We start from the raw sequence: 12,736 nt of genomic DNA, 5'->3' as shown, positions 1-12,736 counted from the left end.
TCTCCAAAGAAGGAATTTCCTCGTATTTGGTTTAGAGAAGCTACCACACCTTGCAGGGAGGAGTGAGATGTCATGTCAGGAACGGCTGTGACCCGAAAATCAGAACAAAGTTACACTTGCCCCTTTTGCAAACAATGTTTTCCCAGGTTCTGTGTGACAGCATTTACTTCTGGAAGCCTCCAGACGTGGGTTTCGGACGTCCTGTGGGAACTCTAGCAGGAGAAGCATGAACCTGATGTCCCCAAGACAATAGGCCATTTTAATCAAGGCTTAAAATCCAGAGGGAAGGAAGAGGCTGCCACTGCTAGGGAAGGAATTAATGACAAAGACCAACCTTGACCTATGACCTCCAGTTGCTGAAGGGTCATCTCGGGTCATGCTTAGGGGCTCTCCCAGGAAGTATTTGCTTGCGGGGAGTACTGATAAGAAGTTGGCAGACCCCTAGGTCTCCCACAGATTAAAAGCAGTGAGGTCCTTAAGAGCCAACATTTGAGCCCCTGACCACCTGACCCTGTCACCCTAAATTGGTCAGCACCCTTGCCTGCCATGTCAGTCACACAAGGCTAGGAAAGAACCCCCGGGAATGGCACCATCTTCCAGCCAAGAAACAGTTAATGTCACCGCAAGTCACCCCCGCGTGCAGGGTATGCGCAAAGAAGAAAGGAGTCCTATTGTGCACCTAAGGGTGCATGGTTGCCCACTGTATAGAGCTCTCTATTGCTTGGAGTGAAGAGAAAGGCAGCCAGGGAAAAGGCTGAGTGTGGCCCCTTTCCCAGCATCCAGACAGTCCTCACCACACACCACAAAGAACATACACACATCTACCGCTGCCCATTGATACATACACTTGCCTTGTGGGGACCAGCCACATAGCTTGTCCCAATTCCTCACCAGAACTGAGGGGTCAGAGTACTGGACAGAGTACAGTACAGGGACTTCCCTGTCTGGTGAACAGCAGATGGGAACCTGCTGGAATAAAGAGGCTGTCGGGGGAGCCAGGGTGGCTGCCTGTGGCCTGTGACTTCCTTAGGCCTTCAGAAAGTCCCTTGGTACTCTGCCTACGGCTGCAGGCCTAGTGGAAGCTGGTGCATGTTTGGGGACCAGGCGCCAGTGTCACCTCTGAGAGGCCCCAAAGACAGCCTGGTGTTGGGAGCAACCGTGGTAGCCACAACCAGCTTGTCCTGTACAAGGGTCCTGGTACTAGGCCTAGCCACAGCACCCCTGCAGGGAAAGAACTCTGATGTGCTTTGGGATGCGACTGAAGTTGTCCCAGAGGATGAGTCTGGGAGGAGCAGACCTTCTGGGCTGTCAGAACCACCAGAGGGGCTGTGCTTCTGGACCTGGGTGGGGAGAGAAGGATGCTGCCAGGACCTCCCTCCACCCCCCCCGCCCCCCCCCTGTACTCCACTCTACCTCCCAGCACCCTGGAACTTTCTGTAAACAAGATGAGCATCTCCAGAGCTCTAGAGCTTGTGTGTGTGTTACTTTATTAATTGCCAAGACTGTTTTTTCCTTTCCCTGCTTTAATTAGACAGAAGAAGAAAAGTGAGGGCAAGGGACTCCAGGCCGTCTGTTTTAAAATCTACAAAGTCTCTCTTTATGCTTTGGTCTTTCCATGGTCTATAGCTGGGTGCCCCCTTGCAGAGCAAAGCCAGCTGAGTGAGCTTTGGACGGGGGGAGGGCTTCTACAACGGTTATTTTGCTTTTCTTGATTTAACACAGTTCCACACAAACTGCTGGATGGTCTCTTTTAAAAAGGAAACACTTTGGGAACGGTCTCGGCCAGGCAGCCCCTGTCTCATAGGCACTGCCCTTTGGGAGGGGTGAAGGTAGGCAGCCCCCTGTGTCTAAATGAACAAATATTCTGTATTTTAACTCTCTGTCTCTCGGTGCGGGACTTAGCTGTGAAGGTGAATACTTTGAAACCGAAACAATGATTATGCATCAGATATAAGCATCTTAATACTGCTAGATCATTTTAAGAAACCCTTTTTGACAGGAGCGAAAAAGGAAAAAAAAAAAACAAAACTTCAGTGGTAACGATACCATACCAAATCTGTCTTAAAACCCGTCTTTATGTCATTCTGGTTTTAGACAACAAGTTCAAAATATTCTGGCCTCTGCCATTTATTTTTCCATTTGACTCTTTTGAGACAACACAATGAAGTACAAAAGCCACTCAAAGGCAAATCTGCAGTTTCCACGTTATGAAATTAAAATGGTCACAGGGTAGAGTTCTGTCCATTCTGGCCTTGCGTGAGCAGAAGAACTAGGCTAGCTTCAGTTTGTCACAGAGCACCCCTCATCTAAGAAAGCCAAGGGACACTCCCCCTGTCTGACTAGGGCCGTTGGGAGGCACCTCCGACAACCTGTGACATATTTTCAGGGCCTACTTTCTCCTTTCTGAGGCACTCGCTATGGTGTGAAGGTACTGAGCCCTTTGAAACATTAACTTGAATATTGGTGTTGCTACTACAGCAGCAACAACCTCTTCCGTGGTTAGGGAGAGAGGTTCTCTGCTGTCCGCGATCTGGCCCCGATTTCATGGTCATGGTCCAGGGTCAAACTCTTCTCTCTCACTTGTCTTGGAGATTCCCTGACCCTCACCCCTCCCCAGTGACTGGTCCAGGTGAAAGTAGGCAGAACAACACAGGCAACGAAACACGCTGACTTTTAGGCTCCGTTCAGGTGTGCAAAGCCCAGGGCCCTCCTCCCACAGGCTTTGGAAAGTAAGTGCCTGGATCATCGGATAGGGTTCCCCAGGTAGCCAGCATGTAGAGGTCATCTTGAGGAAAATGACACCAACGATCTAGAGAAGACAGCCACTTTAGGAGATTTCAGGCAAGATGCCAAATATCACATTTAATGAAGCCGATGCGTTTCCTCCCAAAATAACAGATACTATCAATGACAGGGCCAGGAAGGACAGGCCGGGGGGGGGCATTTTTGCAAAGCCCACATCCAATTATTGCTTGGTAATATTTTTCTAAAATTGTAAAATGCCCTGCTAGTATCTGAGTTCGCGCAAGTCCTCCTGGTCAAATCTTACCATGTTTGCTATATCCCCAAGCGGTTGACAGCGCTTCTCCGTCCACCATCTTCTAGGCTGCAATATCCTCCCATTCACTTGCCTCTCTAGGAGAATCTATTGTTCCTCAAGACTTTTTTGTTAAAAAGAGAAAGTCGTCCTAAATGGGAAATTTTAGTTTTTTTTATTGTTTTCTTCTGTTTTGTCGTTAACTATCTAAACTTCCAGTAAGGAACAGTTTATCTTCACAGCACACTTCCAGGTTTTGAAACAATTTCAGCGTGTTTCTCATTTCCTTTTTTACTCCTTTTTTTTTTCTTGTAAACGTGTATGTTCTGGAGAAGACAAGACAAGTGGAGCTTACTGTTTTAAAAGCGTTTCATTGGGAAACACAAACGCAAGCGCGTGATTAATTCCCGATGGTCTGGGCAGGTGTCAGGGCCGGGACTTGTTTCCCTAAGCAGTCCTCCACTTACTAGATAAAGAACATTCAGGAGAATAAGTATCACAGAGCAGAGTGACAGTTCAAGTGAAGAGTACGCGGTCGGCTGCGCAGCCTGTGGGATCCAGCATGGGAAGGAGTATTTTGTCTGTTTGTTCCCACCCATTGTAGAGCCGTCCAGACAGAAGTGCGGTAGATGGGAGGGAAATAATGAAGCATCCCTGCTTACTACTTACGACTTACTCGATTGCAATTACTGTACACAGATTCCCCCCAAACCATGTGGAATATTTTAAATTAGACTTTAAATATATTTTGACAGCCCTGGACTGGTACAGTGTGACTATCCGGGGGAGGAAATGACAAGTCTGTTTTGTTATTAAGTTGCTGTCTAGAAAATACTAGGCTCCGTACGCCAAGTGAACGCTATTTTGCCACCCACGTTAGTATAGCTAATAAGAATGAGTGGGGTTTTTTCTTTTCCCCTTTTGGAAAGGTAAGCATTTTGAATCATTATGCTTTGTTATTCAGTGTAAAATTAAAAGTTCTTTTTTTAAAAAAAAAAAAAAGCAACCTCATTTTCATTTGATCCTTCTGAGTACTCCTGGTTACTAATTTAAACAGAAAAAGATTAATAAACAAAGGGATGGCATGTAAATGCTACTGAGTGTTGAGAGAACACTTGTAGTGACTGCCTGGAGTGCTAGTGAAGCAGACCACGGAGATGGGGGAGAGGGCAGAGTCTGGACACGCAGGCGCAGTAAGTGCCCGAGGAACTGGACCAGCAGTTCCTCCGAGGAGTTGGCAGCGGGAGACAAAGAAAGGCCCACCAGAAATCGTTCAGAGTCCCCTTCTAGGAACCCAGAACTGCTTGGTTTCCTGTGAACTGAGAACAGTTTCAAAGCCAATACAGGGTGGTGTCCTACTTTTGGTGACCATAACCACGACGGGGAGGCTTCCTTCACTCGAACCCTTCTTCTGGCTTGAGGGGCTGAGACCACCACGCAAGATCAGCTAGACCAAATGGGGCCTCTTTTAGCCATCTCTGCCTTGCCATAGATAGTTAAGCTACCTTGCACGTACTGTCCTTCAAAGACTCTTCCTGGATATTAATCACCCTTTGTTTATTTTAATGTATTTACCGAATCAGGTACCCAAGGGACTCCTCTACATCTGTGATGTGAGCAAAGCGGTTGCCTGGAGACAAACAGGTACGCATGGATCTTCCATATGCATGTGCTTGTTTGAATGGATTTGCCATGCGAGGGAGGGGACGTAAGCGACCGAAGCTACACCGAGTGATGCTGCGCTCCTCAGGCACAAGGAGTCCCCGTTTCCAGTCATTCTGGTCTTAGAGTCTCACATGCAGCGCAAATTGTGACTGCAGGAATGACGCAGGCTATCTGGGTGCGAACCAGCATGCTGGTCTGTATTGATTTCTTTACATTCTTCTCTGCCCCATGCAGAATAACTAATCCAATCTGAACAGATCTCAGCTCCTCACGTGGGTACCACAAACCTCTTACCCACACTGGCGTAGATAGTCCTTCTCCCTGAATGTCAGATCATTGGATGAACTGGAGCAAAACTGACATCCGGTGTCTCGATCTGCTCTGCCTGGATTTGTGACCATTCCACATTTACAATGGCTTAGCATATCTGTTCTCACATTTGGAGACTTTAATACGATTTCAGGGCAGAGTATTTTCCTTCTGGATCCATGTGTCGGTGGAGCCGCCTTCCACAGCAATCAGAGGCAGACTGGGAGGGAAGGGGACATGCGGAAGGCCACACTCTGATTTCCGTCAACTGGAGAAAATGAAGTGGAGCTATTTGAACGTGTTTTGGAATAAATAGTGTTGGAAACTCCAAGTATCCCAGCATGAACTTAATTATGAGCCCTCTCCATGTGGAGAGTCAGGGCAATGCTCTCACACCCATTATTGCGTAGTGTCATGGTTTTATGGGGACCTTTTATCGCTCCTTAGCTAGCGAAACAAAGTAGGGTTTCTATTATTATTATTATTAAAAAAGTTTGCTTGCTGAGAAATTTGCATGACATACTCATGTTTTTTTCCCCTTCTGGTAGCTAGCAAAACTGAAAGGGGCAAAGGTCACGCTGTCAAATTGTGCTTCTTTGAAAAGAAGGATCTCGAGGGATGAAGTGAACGAGAATACTGTTGGGGGGGACAACAGAGCTCACTTTCACTATGTAAAAGCAGTGTCTGATTATTTACAGACATTTGCTGTGGTGAGCAAAGTCTCATTTTTAATAACCGTACCGTGAATACACAGCACGGTTTCTCTGCAGACCTTATAAACATTACCAGCATTTTTAAAGGAATTTCTGTATCTAGATTTGAACTTGGTGTATTCCTGCGGTATGACTCATATGTCCGTACATGCATGCGGCTGTAGTGCTTTTTCCTGTTTCATGTGGGTATTTATAATTCTAATTTGAAAGTCACCTGTTAAATACAAGGATCCAGGCCTACTGGTAGGTTTGGTGATACTGACATCATCCTTTTTGAGAAAAAAAAAAGTTAATGAACATTAAAAGCAGGTTTCACACTGGTCCTAACCCCACTAGTAATCTTTCATACGAAGTTACCGGTGGGAGAGAAATCAAATTTCAGCTGTGAAGATGATTGACAGGCAAGAGCAAGGGAGAGAAAGGCATTTGGTCAGGAGGGGAGTTTGGGGGGACGACAATACCTTCAAGTTCCTTATGGCCTTAGGTATTCTACACCGATATACAGAAAGCTCGAGGTCTGGAGCTCTGGGGAGGGTGGCTCAGATTATTTTTGGAAAGTCTCTTTGGCTAAGGGATTTCACTCAGGGAAGTGCAGATATGGCAGGGTCAATAGGCTTTCGGGCCTCTTGCTAATTTCAGCTTGGTAGCTCCTGCCTGGCCCTTTCACGTTAAGGTAGGTTTTGAAAAATGGAACCCCAAGTCTGGAGGGAGCTATCTAGCTGTTTTTATTTATCGTCAGAAATACAGTCTGGATTATAGGATGGTTCATGTCCCTATTACAAAATGCTCATCCGAGGGCTGGAGAGGCGGCTCAATTCGCAAGAGCTTCCACTGCTTTTGAAGAAGACCCTATTCAGATCTTAGCATCCCTACCGGGTGCTTCCCAGCCACCTGGAACTTCAGCTCCAAGACGTCTGACACTTCCTCTGGCCTCTAAGGGGCACCCAACAGATGCAGACAGACAGATAGACAGACAGACTGACTGACATGCACATGCAACTTTAAAATATTCACCAGTTGGTATTACAAGAAGATTAAATCCTCTGCTTTGGCAGACTCCCTTAACCTTGGCTAACATTTGCTATTGTATGTCACAGACTCAAATCTGCTAACCAGTTCAAATGCATACAGACCTTCCTTTGCAAGGTAGCTCTCCTAACACGTAAGCCTAAATGCCTGAGCATGGCTGGTCTGCCTTCTATCCAGTATTGCTTCTTGACTGACTTGTCCCCCAGCCTCGCTGGCTAAGGTGTGACGGTTGCCATGAAAACGAGTGATGCTATGGCCAGCCCCTATGGCCCAGGGTGGCTTTTGAGCCAGCCTTTGAAGCTGTCTCCTGGATTGAAGTGTACTAAGGCGTGATCTGACTCCCTGGGGTTTGAATCAAGTTAGAGAGCAACCCCATCCTCGTTCCTGGTTCTTAGGGTACCAACCCAGGACTTGGAAGGTGGCATCGGGTCCTAACCAGCTCATGTGTCTGTTCTGACCATTTCAGATGTTCCCGGTATTGGTTTAGACTCATGTGGATGCAGTCAAGTCTTATGGAGCTGTCCAGGGAATGGCAGATGAGGCACAGACACATAACAGGGAGGCTGCCTGCCTTGCCACCTACAGAGGAAATTTGCAGAAATACACCTTTGCTCATATTTCATGGCCCACCCTTCACAGCATGGGCAGAATTTTCTCTGGCCTTCTCTGTTCCCATGGAATGACCTCAGAAAGTAGTCAAATGTAAGGAAGGCCACCCCCTATTTTAGGAACAGGGTAACATGCAGCCACAAGACAGAGACAAAGTCTTCAAGATCTTGTCCCTGCTCACCTGTCTCTCAGTGTTTACCTATAAGCCTCGGGAAATAAAATGCAAACCTAAGTTCACTCTTCCCAACGAGCATGGGTGCCTTAGCACAATATGTACGCCTGTTTAGTAACAATGTAAAGACACCACACCCAGTGTCCTCACAGCACCTACAAGAGTATGTGATCAGAAATGATAAATCTGTATTTCCACACAAAGGAACTCCCCCAAGACTGTATGTTCTGATTGGCACCTCTGGAAAGACCTGGTCTTGACCATGTCCTCTGATAACGCTGATTGGAGCATTTAGACAATACGTCTCTAGAATAAGTCCTCTAAGGAAGATGATCTTCTATCTCACTTGAGCATTTGTGGTGGGACCATGCTGGTAAACCCCCCATGAGTGATTTTCAAGCTTATTGAATTTTTATAATTTTATAATTTTTTGGCACTGAGACAATTAGGGAAAAGATTTTGTTTGAAGTGTTTCACGATGCCGGCTCACCCTAATTGTTTTCTGTTGCTGCTGTCTATTTATTTAGGTTAAGCTCCTCCCCCAACCAGCACACCGATTTAATCAATTCCTAGCCTAATCACGCCATCTAAATGTCTTGGTCTTTCCCCTAACCTTGAGATACTATTTAAGTTCCCACTTAAGAAGGAAACATTTTGCATTTAGTGGAGGAAACTTTGCAAACCCTGTCGCCCTTGTGACTTAAAACAAAAATGGTTCTTTCAGAAAGAAGTTTCATCACAAAGGCCCGTGGTCAGTCACCTGTCAAAAGCTCAGATTTAGAGCTGGGCTTCCACATGAACATTTAAATTCCCTCCTCTCTTCCTGGCAGAGTCAGTCATTTCCTCACCCTGAAAAGGACTATCAGGATTTGTGTTGGCATTTCTGGTTCTGTTCCTGGCACCTAAGGAAATTATCAGCAATGAATGAGCTTAGCGCTGGGGTTAAGGAGTTTTGTTTGCTTGCTTTTTGTTTCCACTGGAAAGATTTGGAAAACATCAGGACAAGGAGAAGCCAGTAGAGCTGGTGTGCCCCTCTCTCTAGGCATCTACTGGGAAGAAGGTAAAGCTGTTAATTAGCACCATGCCCTTTTGGATGGAACTAATATCATCCAGAAAGAGAGAGGAGTGTGGTGTCCGGGTTCCGTGGGAAAAATCCAACCGGTTGTGGGATTTACAGACATTGTCAACTGAGTGGTACCGTGGCAGCAGGTGTAAGCCCTGGTAGATGTTAATACCTCATTAACGGCGCAAGGATGCGTCCTTTAGTGGGCGCATCAGGGATCAAGAAAGACAAACGAGGAAGATAAAGAAGGAAGGGAGATCTTGCCGGTAGGATTTTGTTCTCCTCCTTTTGCTCCGCAAGCATCATCTAGCGCGGTTATTCACATGCAGCTGCTGAAGGTTTCCGCTTGTCTTTCCTGTCTACTGAAAAGCACAGCAACTTCATCTGCTGCCAGGTAGGCAGTGGAGGTGAGAACTGAATTGATCGCAAATGCTCCGAGAAATTGACCCTGAGGTCATCTTCCCTTAAATTGGGCTCCACACACAAAGTTTCTTTTCTTCCCTGGGTCCTGCCTACTCCCAGCAGCAGAACTGAGTCGGGGGCTGTAATTATTGAAAGGAATTCTTAGGCACTGGGGTTGACTCTCCCTCTGTACCCTTAATCAAAATAGAGACCTTTTGTTACTGACGGGAGTTAATTAAAGGACTGGCGTCTATACCGCCGTGGTGGACCTCTGGCTTGTTTATATTTTAAAATGAGGTTCGTGCCTGATGTTCATGAAAAGAAGGGACCATAGCTGCTGAGGGGTTACCCACCGTCCTGAACATACATGAGAACAGAACAGAACAGAACAGAATTTTCTGCTTACCTTGGTAATTTCTCCGCCTCCTGTCCCTCCTGTGTTTCCTATTCTCCCCCTTCCTCGTTTCCCCTTACAGTTTTCTCCTCTTCCTCTCCCTCCTTCTACTTCACTCCTTCCCACACCCTGCAATGAAAAACCATAGGTCCCTTTAAAAAAAAAATCTCAAGACATAAACTGTAGGTTTCACAATGTTGGGATCTCACGCTGCTCGAAGTGAGAGAAAGCACCTGCTGGCCACAGGTTCAGACCTTCTCTGTTCTGCTCATGGAGGGAAGCAGAGAGACCAGAACCTCCTGGACCAATGATGACCTCTGTGAGCTAAGAGCTGCTATCTCTCCCATGCTCCTGTGGCTAGCTCAAGCTCTGTCTGATGCCCAAAGGTCGTTTCCTTATTATTTTCTTAATGCCTTATTCTCCTCCTGCCCCTCTGCCTCCTCCTCCTGCAGTTTCTTCCTTTAAATCTCTAACAGTTTCTTGTCGTTACCTAATACATTTTTAAAAAAATGCATGGCTGTCACCAATGTTCTCTGGTGCTTTTGGAGATTTTTGCCCTGCAGTTGGGTTTGCACTCCTGGAGTGGACAGGGGAGAAGAGGGACCCTGGGTGTGCAGCGAGGAGCGGAGTGTGCGACCCTGCCTGAGTCTGAGGGCTCGCAGCTGCCTTTCTCTCCAGATGGCCACAGAAAGCCACGCCATGAAAAGCACCTGCTCTGGAGCAGCTCGCTCTTTACCCAGACTCCCTGCCTCTCCGCCTGCTCAGCATCCTGCTGGCGTGGTGGAGCCACACCAGACTGTTCATCCTGATGCTTTCAAAGCCAGGCCTGGTTCGACTGCGTGTCATAGGTGGGCGTGTAGCATTTTCCAAACCTTCTAGTCTTCAAGGACAGTCATTTGAGGTGTGACGTGTTTTCCTCTTAGCTCTTCTCTTCGTTCGGTACCATCTTATAAGATCCTAGTTGAGCTGCACAAAACACGGCATGCGGGAATGGAGTGTGGCCTAGTCCCAACCTGTCCCTTCAGGTCCGTGGGCAAAGAATGCACACAGCTCCCAAAGCAGGCTTGTAGGGTCTGAGCTGGGAGTTTCAGCCTTAGTCCTGGAAGAGGAGTACACCCAGCCTCCTGCCCAAGAGGAGGAGGGTTCAGAGAGAAATCCTGCAGTGCCATTTGCAGGGAAGGGGAAAAGAAGGAAGAGCTTGCTTACTCTACTTCCTTCGAGTCTCCCTTTCACTTGAAACCAACTGCCACCATCCTGCTGAAGCACTTGCTAGAAGGCAGGGTCGGGGTGCCATTCCTGCAAGGTGGTTGTGCCTGTCTCTTCTTACTGTTTTATTTAACTTGTTAAGCTCCATCTTATTTTTTTGTTGTTGTTCTCTGTGTGTGTACACGTGTGGATTTGTGCATGGGGGTACAGGTGCCTCAGTTGGGCAGAACGGGCTGTCAGTCAGCTCCCCCGGAACTGGAATTACAGGTGATGATGAATCCTCTGACTTAGATGGGAACCCAACTCAGGTCCCCTGGAAGAGCGGTACGCGCTCTTCAACACTGAGCCATCTCTCCAGCCTCTCTGCCCAGCCGGCATTTTCTAGTATCAGACCTATCTTCACCAGGACCATTTTCTTCCACAATAAAACAAAAAAGGGCATCTTGCCACCATTCCCACAGAAAATGGGTGAGAGCCTCACTTTTGGAAAGAGGAGAGACCGTGAGAGCTCCCTGTCAATTCATCAGGAGTTCCCTGCAGAGTGCTTGACAGGACAACGATTCTGGGAAGGCAACTTTTACTGTTTCTTTAAAATTTAACTGGGATCAGGTCACAGTGTACTTTCCCTGGCTTCTCTCCTCACCTCTTCTTTCCTTTTATCTCCGCCCCCCCTTTTTATTCCCACCCCACTTTTTTTTTTCCTGCCTCAAGCTGCAACAGAGATTCTTGTAGTTGATAATCAAAGTTTGATATCGTTAAATTAAACTGTGCAAAACTGACTTTGGGGTTTTGCTCATGAAATAAACATTTGAAAAATAGTGTTTACCGAGGAGGAGGCTTGCAAAGTGGCTGCAATACCAGATTCATGCACGCAGATATATAAATATCTGCGTGCATGAATATATATATGTGTGTGTATGGTCTGTTTCGGAGCCTGTTAAAGCCGGTCTTTAAAAAGTATCTTTGTAGACCCAGGCTGCTTCTATACCTTCACCCATGAGGCTATCATGACGAGGACATAAGTACATTGAAATTAGTGACGTTATAATTGGGGATCTAAATGCCACTTGTCATTCGTATTACTGTATCCTATTTCTTCTCAATTATGGCAGCCGTGCATCAAAGAGTCAGAGTGTGTAGCTAGAATTTTCCGTCCAGAAGCTATAGCACGCCTAAGCTTGGAAGCCTTGTTTTCCCCCTTCTCCCTAACAAGGAAGCTCATTTAGAGAGAAATGTTTATGTGAAGTGCTTGTCGGCTGGCATTTTTACTGGTCTACTAACCCAAAGGTAAAATATAAAGCCGTGTCTTTTCCTCGCTGGCTTGTTGTGAGTAGAAGGGTCCCTCCCTTGTTAGCTTGATAAATAATTTCACTAGGGGGACTCGGCTGTGTTTTTATGCTCGCTGTCTATTTTCTGCTTCCCGCAAATAAATTCCTGTACTCAGAGAGTAGTAAAACTCCAAACACGTGGGACTTGCCCGCTTTACTGCTGCTCTCCTGGAATATTTATTTGATCTGGCGTTTTTAATTAATTTTTTAAAGGAGAAGAAAAAGCCGTGATTAGCATCAAACCAAAAATAAGTATTCATCTGTTTTGGGGGGAACCACTAGATTTATATCTGGAAAGACAGATGTTCTGGAAGGCTCTGTATGTTGAACTCTGTCTGATTTGTCGGGTGGAAGGCCAGTGTTATTGACGGGAGTTTTCTCATTACATATTTCCCTGTCTGTCTTTCCAGATTTCATTATTCAGCTGTTAATGGGAGAAATAAATAGGCAGAGGAATCTATCTAGAAGCAAGACTGTGGACAATAACATCTGTACATTTGAAAACAAAAAACTGGTGTGAGAGTGGAAAATGAATTGGTATGAGTGTTATTCCACTCATCCTGGGTATTTAGTCTTAGGGTTTATTAACACCAAGACGAGCTTGGTGCAGCACAAACCTCAACAAATATACCCCCAAAACCATTGCAATAAAATAAAGTACAAATCAATACATTCTGTAAATGACCAGGACGCTAAACACAACACATCATAGGTTCACGGCGCAGTGCTAAGTGATGGATGGGGTGAGAGTTCTGATTGTTAGGAAAACAATCATGTGACATTAATGCCAGATGACTTCATTCACTCAT

The 12,736-nt window shown here is 46.3% G+C and overlaps 1 protein-coding gene across 3 annotated transcripts in view; it reads left to right on the top strand.

Moving 5' to 3' along the window:
• Maf (MAF bZIP transcription factor) overlaps positions 1–12,736 on the top strand; it is a 349,963-nt gene that overhangs the window by 9,122 nt on the left and 328,105 nt on the right. For 2 of the 3 annotated variants that reach the window (XM_085681775.2, XM_085681776.2), the window contains exon 2: positions 4,621–4,681. The exons of the other annotated variant lie outside the window; for it this stretch is intronic. In XM_085681775.2, the coding sequence (XP_085537901.1) occupies positions 4,621–4,654 (34 nt within the window). In that variant the 3' untranslated portion in view covers positions 4,655–4,681. The remainder of the gene's footprint in view (positions 1–4,620; positions 4,682–12,736) is intronic. 3 annotated transcript variants of the gene reach the window in all.

This window comes from Myodes glareolus, chromosome 22, assembly GCF_982192425.1.
Source record: "Myodes glareolus chromosome 22, mMyoGla1.1, whole genome shotgun sequence".
NCBI lineage: Eukaryota > Metazoa > Chordata > Mammalia > Rodentia > Cricetidae > Myodes > Myodes glareolus.
This window is presented reverse-complemented; position numbering and strand designations above follow the sequence as displayed.